Raw genomic sequence first — 12,798 nt, 5'->3', positions numbered from 1 at the left:
ACTTAGGTACCGGAATTTTAATATGAACTCAAGTACATTTGAGTTTATCATCCACATTAATCATTTTAATGACCTGTGATTTCACTAGTACAGGTACTCCTACAGGTACACAAGTGCAGAGATGCTACTCATCTGTGACTCAACAGGTCCCTAAGAGTCATGATGGCTAAAAATTTCATCACCTTTCAGCCAACCCACAGAAGTATCTCTCTGGACTTAGCTAACCTGACACATGAGTGCCAGGCCCTGGGGTCCTCATGGCAAAACTTATGCTCTCCTAGCCCAGACTTCAAGAACCATCACCTCCACACCACAACTAGGCTCCACAAGAAGGTTTTGGTGGTGGAGCTCCCCCTCTCCCTTTCACTGCTATTAAAATGTGTTTCATTAGATTCGGTCCATTGCTCCAGTCTGTTGATATCTCCTTGAATCCAAATTCTATTACTTAATGTATTAGGTATCTTTTGTATTTGTACCACCTGCAAAGCTGACACCTATGCTTCCTTCCTCTAAGTCACTGATAAAACTCTTAAATGAAGTCAGGCCAAAGACAGGAGCTGTACCACTCTCTTTGGGTTGGCACAGTTGTCAGTCAACACTAGTTGGGATCAGTTTGGTCAAATTCTAAAAAGTAAGGGCTAAGTTTAACTCCCTACACAATCACTCCCAGCAGATAAAATGCACCAATGGTACTGTGGTGCTTTCTTATAGAGGGACCAACTAGGGTAATTATCTATTATATAGGGTATCCCAAAAGTCTTCGTGAAGTTTTAAGTTTTAACAGCCTAAAATTACACTAAGACATGTGAACTCTGGGAGCCAGGGCAGCTACCCAGCTCATTTTTTGTAGGAGGCAAAGGAGCAGATCTACTTTCAAGAACCATGGCTAAAGTAGTGTGTGTTAACTAGAAACTTGTCCTAATATCCAGGATAACTATGAACTTTTACTTTAGACTCGAGTCCTAATCAATCCCAGTGCTTTGAGATAAATGTTATCACACTAACAAAAAATACTGAGTATGTCTAGCAAGATTTACTAGTCATATCGGTAATTCATATTTTCACCTTAGTCACTTCAGTTATATGTTTTCAAATTCTCTCTACTATCTGTTCATCTGTCGGATCACAGATTACTGGCAGGACTCAAATGGTTCTAAATACTTCAGAACAAAAAAAATGACCATAATACGAGCAACCTTCTTTTCTCCCAACTGACTCACTCTTCTGTACAGACAAGTTCCCCTTCCCCTCACCCTTTTTCCCTTATACTTTGTCTCCACTAACTTCTGCTCCTTTTCTCTTTCCTTTTCTTTATTTAGTGCTTATCAGTAATAAAGTTTAATAATTGCTACAGTATGCCTTACCCACTCCAACAGTAGCAAACTACTCTAATAGGCATATAAAAACTCATTTTCCATTTGGTTATTCCCTAAACACTGCCAGCCAACTCACATTAAGTGCCACAGGAAAAAAAGAAGGCCTGATACAACCTTCTCAGAAGTGACCCTGCTGCAGATAATCTCATGCACAAATTTTGCTGATAGTGAGCATGGCAGTTTTACAAAAAGAAGGCAGTAGCAGCATTCGCATACAGGAAAACAAATGACTACACCTCATTTCTAATCCCTTGGCCTCATAAGAAAAAAAACACATTAGGAAAATGCCTGTGTGCTCGGAGGGAAGGGCAGCTCCTAAGAGAGCAGATGAGCGACTTGCCTTTCTCATACATGGGTGCATTCTCTTGCAGCAGTCTGCTGAGCTGTACCAAGTTTAAGTGCAGGAATCTCAGCTGCTCTCTCATTGGTGCTCCTGCTACAACCGGAAATAACAGGCTCCCCACACTGTTTTTTGGAATCGGCAAACCAAGGCTCACTGCTAGTGTGGCAGCCAGGTCCGTCTGCTGGACGTGTTCTGGAGGTTGGAAGCTGCCTGGAAAAGTGAGAGAGTTTCTTACTCAAGGCAGTGTGATACCAAGGGCCCTGAACCCAGAGCCCTCATCCCATCTCTCAGATTAACTAACTGTATGAACTTGGGCTGCTCTCTAGAGTTCTGGGGCCTCAGGGGTCACACATATAACAGGAAGGGATTGGGGGAGATGGTGTCAAAGTGTCTTCCAACTCTAAAACACTACCATTGTGGGATCCTCTACAACCTTCTAAAAAGTAATGTTTCCAAACATGGTTCCAAAGGAGAGAAATAAAAAGACATCCCCAGTCTATTCCTTTGCAATAGTAGGAGGTCCATGGTGTGACACATTGCACATATTTTCACTTCTCCAGTGAATGTCTTGCTAATTTTTTCTCTATTTTTGTCTTTAAAATATTATCTGTTATATGGGGTGGCTCTCTAGAAATGGGGATACTATGAGAAAATTTGGTAATGTAAAAAGGATATCAATAACAAAATTTTTAAGGTTTTTTTTTTTTAAAAAATGAATCTTTTATTTCAGAAAAACTTGAAAAGACTTGCACAAACTTGCTGAGTCAAGTGAGCAGAACCAGAAGAACACCGTCCACAGTAACAGTGACACTGTGCAATGCCCAGCTTTGTCAGATTTGGCTCTTCTGAGCAGTGCAATGATCTATGACGATTCCAAAAGACTCATGATGGAAAATGGTATTCACATCCAGAGAAAGAACTGTGGAGTCTGAATGCAGACGGAAGCATGCTATTTTCTCTTTTTTCTTGTTTTTTGTTTTCTTTCTCATGGTTTTTCCCTTTTGTTTTGATTCTTTTCACTACATGACTGATGTTTAATAAGTTTAATATGATCATACATGTATAGCCTAAATCAGACTGCATGTCATCTGGGGGAGGGGGGAATAATTTAGAACTCAAAATCTTATAAAAGCGAATATTGAAAATTAAAAATTAACTATTTTAAAAAATCAATCATTTTACTAACTGAATGCTGGTAGCTGGGACAATGCAAAATTCTACCCCATCTAATTTAGGACTCAATTAACTAAACCTTGTATTCATCTCCTCCTCCCCCACCCCCAGCCATCAGTTCTAACACAGTACACTGCACACAGTGAGCGCTTAATAAAGGTCTGTTGAATTGAATGTGGGTAAAACGATCTTATTTAATTCAATTCAATTAGCATTTATTGAACACCCACTCAAATCCCTGCTCTGTGGTAGCAGAGGGATCAGGGAAGAATAAATGGAAGAGAGAGCAAATGAGCTAAACCTTGAAGGATTCTGAAAGGGGAGATGAGGAGACAAGGAGAATGATCTGCATAGCAGAAGGAGGAAACAGTATGTATCAAGTGCAGAGACTAGTTTTAAAGCTGAGTATGTGAAAGGAATAGTGAAAGAAGGCTGGAAATGGAAAGCTCAATGTCCCTGGCTGCTTCAAATGATAGTCTTCTCTAAGACAAGATGATAATCAGAGTCAATGATCACAACCACAGTGAATGGATCCTTTTACCCATTTCTAATTTAATATATTCAACATAAGGTTTCTTGGGGAGTATTATAAATGTAACTATTGTCTTCTCATCCATCCCTTTTTAAAATTTTGATTTTAATTTTTGCCCTATGTGGTCTGACTATATATGACTCTGAAATGACTCCATCAGTAACCACTGAATTCCCAAGAGGAAATCAATTTCATTTTTTGAGATGATGCTCAGTGCTCACCAAATCCTGAACCTTCTAAGTCTTTGTTAAGAAAATATTCACAACATATTCTTCCAAACCTTCCTGGCCTGTGCAGTTCTTGTCTAATTCTTTTTGTAAATCTGAGGTTTTCCAGGTTACCTTTTAAACAGGAATGAGGCAGTTCTTAACAGTCTCTGTGCCAGAGGAATCTAGTCATGTGGGAGATAAGGTGAAGCACATCTGTAGGTGCCTTGTATTCCCCTCCTTGACATAAGCAGGAAGAATGCCATTAGCAAATGAGTTAGGCATGATGGTAAGGGCTGGTAAGGAGTCCCTGAACTTGTCTTTTTGAGTTGCCATATTTTCCAGAAACACTGGACTCAAAGCATGCAGGAGGTCCTGAATGTGTCAAGGATGAAGCTCCCCCTAAATTGGCACAATTGGCTGTTGTACCCCAAACTGGACTCCTTGTGTGTCCTTGGGAGGCAAGACATGAATCACTCTGTGCCAAGCTGTGATAATGCTTGTGCAGCTCAGGTCCTTTACAGATAAGGAGAACTTCCTATCTTCATATTTTTTCAAGGGAAAAGAATGAGGCTTTTGTCATCACCTTGCTCCTCCCTGTGGGGAGTGGTCTTGTCTTTTCTCCACCCTTTGCTACACTGATCCTCCTCCCATGTTACACCGTCTTCCTGGTATCCCCTTATTCCTTTTAGATGCTATTATAAAAACGTAAACTTCTGTAAAAACTGGGAACCTTTTGGGTTCCACATGCATGCTCATTTCTCTTGCAATAAACCTGGTTTTCACATAAGTCTAGTGACATGATTGCCTGTTGAGAGCATTCAATTGTTGCTGCTATGTCACTGCATACCACAGGTAGAATACCTTCTTGACTGATGCAGTGCTCAATCCTAACTATGGTTCAAGAAACAGAGTATTAAGGAATTTATTTTGCAGATGACATTCATTCCCTCATGGTCCAAGGTGCAGTAGGAGTTCTTGCCTTTCCCTGTATTCAGTCTTCTCTGCTGCAATAGGACAATGCTCTTTTCCCTTCCCCAGAGTGTTTCCCCTCGTTTTGGAGAAGAGGTCTTCTGAATTCTTTGCTATTAGTCTGATCTTGATTTCTTGCCTTGGCCTTCTGTGAGCTTCTTTCCTGCTTTCAAGGGCAGCCTACCTCTCCTGTTGAGTTTCATTCTACTGTCATATTCATGTAAGTCTCATGAGCTGGCTGAATGCTCTCACCAGGGGCAGCCTTGTGAAGAGGCAGCTCTCATCATCTGCTGCCTGCCTTCTCCACTCTCCCGGGGTCAGCCAGTGAGCTCACATGGAGCACTTTGCACAGCAAGAGTCCTTGGAACTTTTTCCATTTGATCTTCTTTTGCAGTAACATGGACAACCACGAGGCATTCTGAGATCCTGGCAATGACTCTTTCTTCACTGACAGAAAAGAACTACCTCATGTCACTGAGGGTGAAATCGATGTGATTAAATGCTGTCTTAGTGAAAAGAGTATATATTCCGAAGTGTTTCTCAGAATGATTCTTTAAAGGATTAAATTAAGCAAATACTATTTGGGTGCCTGCTATGTAAGGAGCCTTATGCCAGTGATGAAGAAACATAAGACCTGGTTTTTGCTTTTATGGAATGAAATGTAGCAAGGAAATATGACACAGAGCTAAGTAACCACAGTAAAACTGTCTTAAAAATATAAAGCAGAAAAATAAAAGCTGAATATTTTTGTATAGGTCTAAGCAATAAAACATCACTGCTGCATGGGGAAAAAGGGAAGATTATGGAAAACTTCCTGGGGAAGGCAGATTAGTAGGGTTTAAAGAAATAAGGAAGACTACTAGGCCTAAAGAAATCAAAGAAAGAAGAAAAGGACCTATATGTATAAAAAATATTTATAATGGCCTTTTCTGTGGTGGCAAAGAACCAGAAACAAAAAGGATGCCCACCAACTGGGAAACGGCTAAAAAAACAGGACAAAGAAATGATGAAAGGAACAATTTCTGAGAAACCTGGGAATATTTACATGAACTGATGCAGAACAAAGAGAACTACTTAAAGAACAAGCATATTTTAAAAACAAAGAACTTTGAAAGGCCTAAGAATACAACGATCTGATAGATACAACGACGAGCATGATGCCAGAGAAGTATTGAAGCACGCCACCCACCTCAGCTAGGAACCTGAGATGACAGACTCTGGGTAAAGGACACAACATACATACATACATACATACATACACATATGTATTTTTATATGATCAATGTGGGAATATATTTTGCTTGGCTGGGCACAGTTATCAGAAAAGTTCTGCTTTTCTTTTTTCAACTGGTATCGGGGTGGCAGAAAGGAGAAAGAAAGGATTTTTTTTTTCATTGAAAAAAATTAATTTAAAAAATATAAACCAAGAATTCAGTATGTGAGGAGGTAGAGAAAATTCCAGATATAGGGAAAGTGTGAGCAAAGACTCCAAAGGCAGGAAAGTAAAAACCAGATAAGAGGAAAGGCAAATAACTTTGTTCGGATCCTTGGCAGGTAGTATAGTTAGTATAGTAAGAAAAAAGACAGAAAAGATGAGGTGGTTCCAGATAGATAAGCTTTTGAATGCTGAAGTACTTCTCCGGCCTTGGATGCCTCAAATATGAAATAGGAGGATTGAATAAGATGACCTCTAAGGTCTCTAGCTTCAATAAGTCCATAATCCTAAAGCTTTAGCGATTTTTTCATTTCTTCCCCCAACCATGTTTTCCATCCTATTTTTCCCTGCTCTCCCTGGACCTACTTTCACAATGAAGTCATCGAATATCAAAATATACTTTAATTTGGAGATCTTTACAGTTTCTTTGAGAATTCTCTGCCACTTCATCCTCTAAACTGAATATAGGCACAAAAACTGCAATTATCTTTATGGCAATCTTTGCCCACACTCATCAGGAAAACCACAAGGCTATGACCAAGCACCGCACAAAAACATATTTCTTGTTCTTTTGGAGGTATGATAAAACCAATGCCATTGTCCATCATTTGCTTCTCCAAGCTGCACCTTGACAACTTCTGATTTCACTTATGATGACAATGTTAATATGCAAATAGTTCAGTATATTAACCCATCTGTCAGTGGGCAGAGATCTCATATATAATTCTAATAGTTATTTTTATAGATGGCATAAAAACCCAATAACATAAAAAAATCATTAAAAGGTTTCAGAACTCTATAAGCCATGTCATGACTTGTGAAAAATCATAGTGAAGCATGTCTCCCACCCCGTGGCGGAGAGGTGATTCCATGAGTTCCCTACTTAATTAATTCTACTGGCTCTATTGGCTCTAAGATCAAAAACAAACAACTCTGTTTAGCTTTAAAAGTCCTGTACACTTTGGCTCCAATCTTCCTGGCTTCTCTAGAGATTATTTTCCCTTCCAAACTCAGCAATCGATCCAAACCAGCCTTCTCTCTTGTTCCTCACAACTGACAGTCCATCCCTCATCTGCATGTCTTTGCAATGGTCATCACACATGCCTGACCACCATACACTCCCTCCTTACCTGGGCATCACAGAGTCCATCTTTCCCTTTAGGATGCAACTAAAACAGTATTCTTCTAAATGAAGCTTCTCCTGACTCCTCACAACTATTAGTGTCCTCCTTTATATTTAACTCCTCTGTATATAGCTGTATTAAATTTTATATGGATGCTGTTGAAAAGATTAAGACTGATCCTGTAACATTTTCTTATTGATCCTATTTACAATTCATTGATTTTGTCCAGTGATTGCTTAAGTCATGAGTCTTGTGTCTCTGAACTTAGTTCAGCCGGCCTGTAATGGCTTACGGTTAAAAATCCAGCTTTCCTGCTCTAAGACTTTAAATGATCTATGACAATATATGTGAAAGAAAGGGATTCAAACCTGGTACCTTTACCACTCCAAGCTATGTGTGGGCCAGAACCTCACACCAGGACTCAAACCAAGAGTACTTCTTGGTCTCATGAGAGAAGGGAAGTCCCTGCTATCCCCTAAGATCAAACTTTCAACCACTCAGGTTGTTCCCGACCTCTCAGCTCTGTAACCAATCATGTTGCCTTTAATCTTATGATGTTATCTACCCTGCTTGTTCTTTGTTTTGTCCTTCCCAAAACCTATATAAAGGGAACTGCTCTTTTGCTTGGAGTTTTTGGCATTAATGGAAGCAAGCCAATGACCTATTTATTGACAGGCAGCCAATAATAAATGTTATCTTGCTCAGAGGCCTGCCTCAGTTTACTCTTTTGTTAAAATGCAAGCATGACAATGTATATATTTTATATATACATACTGTATTTCCCTATTAGAATGTAAGCTTCTGGTGAGTAGGGATTGCTTTATTCTCTGTACTTGTACCTCCAGGGTCTAGTACATAGCAGGCACTTGATAAATATTTGCTGAGTGACTAGAATGAGGTATATATTTTCAGATATGGCCAATGTGCTGATTTGTTTTGCCTAAGCATACTCATTCCTTACAAGGGTGAATGGGAGGAATCACTGGGAAGTGATAATGATGTTTTAAAAAAGCATCAATAAAACATGTGAAAAAAAAGAAAGATAAAACCCATATTATCCTTAGCACTCACTACAATCACTATGGTGGTGAGAGGTGCCACAAAGGACTATTTTGTATTCTTTGTTTCACAGTTTGCTAAGGCCAAAGAATTAATCGTCTTCTAATAAGTCAACCTGTTAGCTACTGGATGTCTCTGTTTGCAGGCTGATCCACAGTTAGCAGGCCCATAATTCAAAGGCTTTCTAGCTTGGTAGAACTTGCCAGAGCTAGGATGCTACTGGGAAGGTCTTTGACAACTGAGGCTCCCCTCCATGCCACAGTGAAGCATCAGAGGAGATTTCTGCAGAGGAATCCTTCTTTACTAATAACACTATGCACAGTTTAAACCAATTTCAAAGATAAATCTTACTCATCTTTCCATCAACAGTAAGAGAAAGACCATTTCATCACAAGCAACTGGTGCTGAATTCTTTTAATTCTGTACTCCCTTTGTCTGAAGGTTCAGAAAATTCTTAGTGCCACCTTTAAAAAAATTCTCTCCCTCTTAATAGGGTGTCAATTTACCTGCAACCCCTTTTAATTAAGCCAGCCATATCCCTGCTAAGACCATAGCTGGAGAATAAATTGGAATATAAACTCTCTAAGAACCTTACAGGAAAAGGAAAGGACCAAGCCTCACTGGCTGGGAGACTACAAAGGCCTCCAACATTCAATCCAGTCCGATGCTGTTGCCTGTGATCTCTGGTGACCTAGTTAACTCAGGCCAGCTAATACCATTTTAAAAAAATTGATTTTAGACAATGGAAACTTCCCCATAAAATGAAATATTCCTTTTCCCCTTCTAGTCTAAATAAGCTGCTTAGAAATCTTCAGGTTTCCCACAATATATATTAATAACTCCCACTACTTCAATGGATCAGTGACTGCAGACATGGAATTACTCTTTCTGATGATGCTAATCACAACCCATCCAGGCCTGCCTAGGCTAGGCAACGCTTGTCCATATCTATTTCCAGATATCTTGGCAATAATTTTCACATTTTACAACTCAGCTAGCTTCACAGGCCCACAAATCAAGAGATAGGAGGGACCTCAGGGCCCTGGTCCAATCCCTTCAACTTTACAGCTGAGGAAATGCAAGCTCAATGAGTCAGCTAGAATCAGAGGCAGGATTTGAAACCAGATCCTGACTCCTGAACCAGTGTTCTTTCCATAGTACCATCTCTGTTAACATTTCTGGTCCTTAAAGCCAGATGCACTCTAGGAAGTAGGCAAGTGATTCCAAGCCCTGCCCCTTGATCCTCAGGCCCAAACCGCCCAGGAAAAATGACAACTGAAGTCAGTTCAGCAAGAATCACATGTATGGTACTGTGGAAGACACTCAGGGAGACACAATATTCAGATCAAGAACCATCCCTGCTTTCACATGGCTTACATTAAATACACAAAGAGCTTTGCTGCAGATAGATGTTAAGAGGCACAACAAAGATTTATGTGAGGGTCAAGACAGGTAAAAAATAAACAGTGAGGAGGAAAAGCATCTGAGGGATAGAGGCAGAAAAGTGGGGGGGGGGTGTCAAATGCAGCATGTGCAAAGACAGTAATGATCTATTTTGTCTGGAACACAGAGTATGTAGAGAGGAGCAGTATGAAATAAAGTAGTGGAGAGGGTAAGAAGGCTCCATATCATTAAGAGCCTAGAATGACAGGCTAAAGATCCCCTGGCAGGCAACAAGAAGTCAAGGAAGGGTATGGGGAAGAATAGACACATAATCAAGTCTATGCATGAGGAACAGGAATCAGGCAGAGACACGAAGGATGGATGGAATAGTCCAAGTCTACTTTGGGGGACAGCAATGGGAACAGAGAGGAGGGGACAGAAGTCAGAGGGATTGCAGAGGCAAAATGGTTAACAGTTTAAGAAAAACTTTCTTGAAAAACTGAGACTATGGTACATACAATGTCTATAAATGCAGTACTATAAATTTAACAAAAAAAAAAAAAACTTCAAAATTCATACCGCTTTTCCTTTGAAATGCAGAGCTGATCAAAATCAGAGGTGTGCTCACTTCCTCTACTGAAGAGGCCCCATGGCCTCCTGTTTCAGACATCCCATGATCTCCACAAAGGACCAATAAATGGGGCAAAGAAGCCTTTCTCTCCTACAATTAAAAGGACAAACTTCTCAACTGCATTACAAATTGAAAGGCCGTTGTAAGTTCTAGAATCCTTGGTCTGCCTCTCCGCGCTGTAACATACATGAAACACTGGGACAGGGAAAGAATAAGGCTCAGGAACTAAAGGAATCCATCTAGTCTAGCTCCTAAAGGTCTTACAGCCCTTAGGGATTCCCCATCGTTCACAGATATTTAGAGCTATCCAGCTCTGATCTTCATCAGCCCTAGAGATCTCCTGATTAATAATTGTTGAAACATTACAGAAGAGTCAAGATTATGAGAAAATACATCCTAGGTGGATCAATGATTTCATCGGAGTAATGGAAGTACTAAGAAATTAGGAAAGCAATAACTTCTATCATGGGTATGGGAGTGGAAAAGGCAATACTCCTAAACACGCACAGAAGAGCAACTGGATGGCCATTGTTGTTAATGAAACAGGGAGTAGACAGCTGAAGGGGTTTCTCTCTATTGGATGAAAAGTACTCTCATGTATGCAATGCTGTCCTCATCAAGTCACTGAAAATATCTTTCATCTCCCCAATCATAACAAATGTACTCCAATAAAATGATTTGCTCCTTTGATATAGAAATTCTAATAGCAGATGAGCTATAAAGAGATTTATGGATTGAACCCCCCCAAATCATCTCTAAATGAATCAGTAGTGTGCTCAGAATTCACACATACTTTTAAGGTCATGACAAGTTTCCATGTTAATGTAATGTAGATGTTTCTTTAAAAAGTCTTTAAAATAATAGCATTTGTGGAAGAAAAACAACACTATGAACCCACAGCACTCATAATACATTGGGGAAGTTAGAGGGCAAGATGCTATGCCAAAGAAATAAGAATGTAAATAATCCCAGATGATTCCAAAGTCTGAAATCATGCCATCCTTTACCAAATGTTTTTTGAACACCTATGATGTACACGGCACAAATTCTCCCTGAAAATATAATAAGGTTCAGGAATATTAATGTTAACCTAAAAGAGTATATGCCTGGGTAGGCAAAATGTGAAAACAAAAGATTTCTTATTACTTCTCTTTCTTCAAAAAAACAAACAGCAATGGATCAAAATCTATGGTCACCAGAACAATCACCTCCCCACCTCACCCCCAAGTTACTTACCTTGGACAACAACGAAATATGGATTTTCTTTAGGATGTAATCCATCTCTTTAAGTTTTGGTCCTATCATAGGACTATGTGGCCCAGTTATGTGACCAATATGATCCAATCCTAGGTAGTGAAGTATTAGCATATCCCAGTCTTCCCTTTTTAATACATTTTCCAAATGTCTTGTAACATTATCATCCACCTTCAGAAGGAAGGAAAAAAATACCTTTAGACACTCATCTAATCTTCCTTCTCCTTTCCCCAATGGGTGAAAATGAAATAATTGGCTGAATTCTACTGGTAAGCAGGCTTTTCTCTTCTAATACAATAAAATAACACTACTGTAATATTAGGCCAAAAGAATGATAGATTTTCAATTCTTTGCAGTTTTTAGGTTTCAAGTGACATGATTTGCTCACAAAAGCCAAGAGTAACACCAATCTTATCAACCTAAGATGTTCTGATGATGCTACAGGACTAAGAATAAGGAAGAACTATGACTGGCAAAAAAATCAAAATTGTGAGTGAAAGGGCAACAGAGAAACACAGAATGCACCTAAATAAGCAAGCTGTACGCAGCACACTATTGGCAATGGCTGACATACAAGAAGTTGTACAAAAAATATGAAGGATAAACATGAACAGAAAAGTGAGTTGGCCATACAGTGAGACCAAAGGATGAAGAGTGTGAGTCCTGTACTGTGTCTATATCTGTATAAATGTAAATATAAAAATCTGAATCACAGCCATTTATGACCTGTGGAACCTTTTTACTAACAGCACCAACAATTTTATTAGAAGAAGAGAAATTACAGCCAAAATAGGCAGCTTGTTTTGGGCAAATCTGTCTTAAAATCAGGAACATCTGAGTTTGAACTCTGAGCAATTCATTTAATCTCTCTCAGACTTAGTTTCCTCATCTGGAAAATGGGAATATTCCAAGGATGAAATGAAATAACATATATAAAGTGCTCTACAAACCTTAAAGTCTTATGTAAATATTATTATCATTATCATTATTTCTTAGGATACAAGGCAGAGAATAATTAGGTCCCGAACCGTTAATTACACAGGGGGAAGGGAACAATGATTTATTATTACTGATGATGATAAAAATAATAATGCTATCTAGCATTTAGATAGCACCTACTATGCAGTAGGCACCGTGCCAAGAACTTCACAAATATTATCTCATTTGATCCTCACAATAACCCTAAGAGGCAGGTGATATTATTCCAATTTTACAGATGAGGAAACTGAGGCAGAGAGAGATGAAGCATCTTGCTCAGGTCACACTTAGTGTCTGAGGCTGTCTGTTGCTGTCTGTTGTCCAAGGACCAA

At 39.3% G+C, this 12,798-nt stretch overlaps 1 protein-coding gene across 7 annotated transcripts in view; it reads right to left on the bottom strand.

Moving 5' to 3' along the window:
- Positions 1 to 12,798, bottom strand: part of PIGG (phosphatidylinositol glycan anchor biosynthesis class G (EMM blood group)) — a 93,651-nt gene that overhangs the window by 65,379 nt on the left and 15,474 nt on the right. For all 7 annotated transcript variants that reach the window (XR_011969388.1, XM_072619725.1, XM_072619726.1 and 4 more), the window contains exons 4-6: positions 11,471 to 11,659; positions 10,183 to 10,324; positions 1,717 to 1,929 (exon numbers count right to left, since the gene is read on the bottom strand). Coding sequence is in view for 6 of the 7 variants with exons in the window: in XM_072619725.1 (XP_072475826.1) it covers positions 1,717 to 1,929; positions 10,183 to 10,324; positions 11,471 to 11,659 (544 nt within the window). In the remaining variant the exon portion in view is untranslated. The remainder of the gene's footprint in view (positions 1 to 1,716; positions 1,930 to 10,182; positions 10,325 to 11,470; positions 11,660 to 12,798) is intronic.

The sequence above is a fragment of the Notamacropus eugenii genome, chromosome 6 (assembly GCF_028372415.1).
Source record: "Notamacropus eugenii isolate mMacEug1 chromosome 6, mMacEug1.pri_v2, whole genome shotgun sequence".
Classification (NCBI taxonomy): Eukaryota; Metazoa; Chordata; class Mammalia; order Diprotodontia; family Macropodidae; genus Notamacropus; species Notamacropus eugenii.
This window is presented reverse-complemented; position numbering and strand designations above follow the sequence as displayed.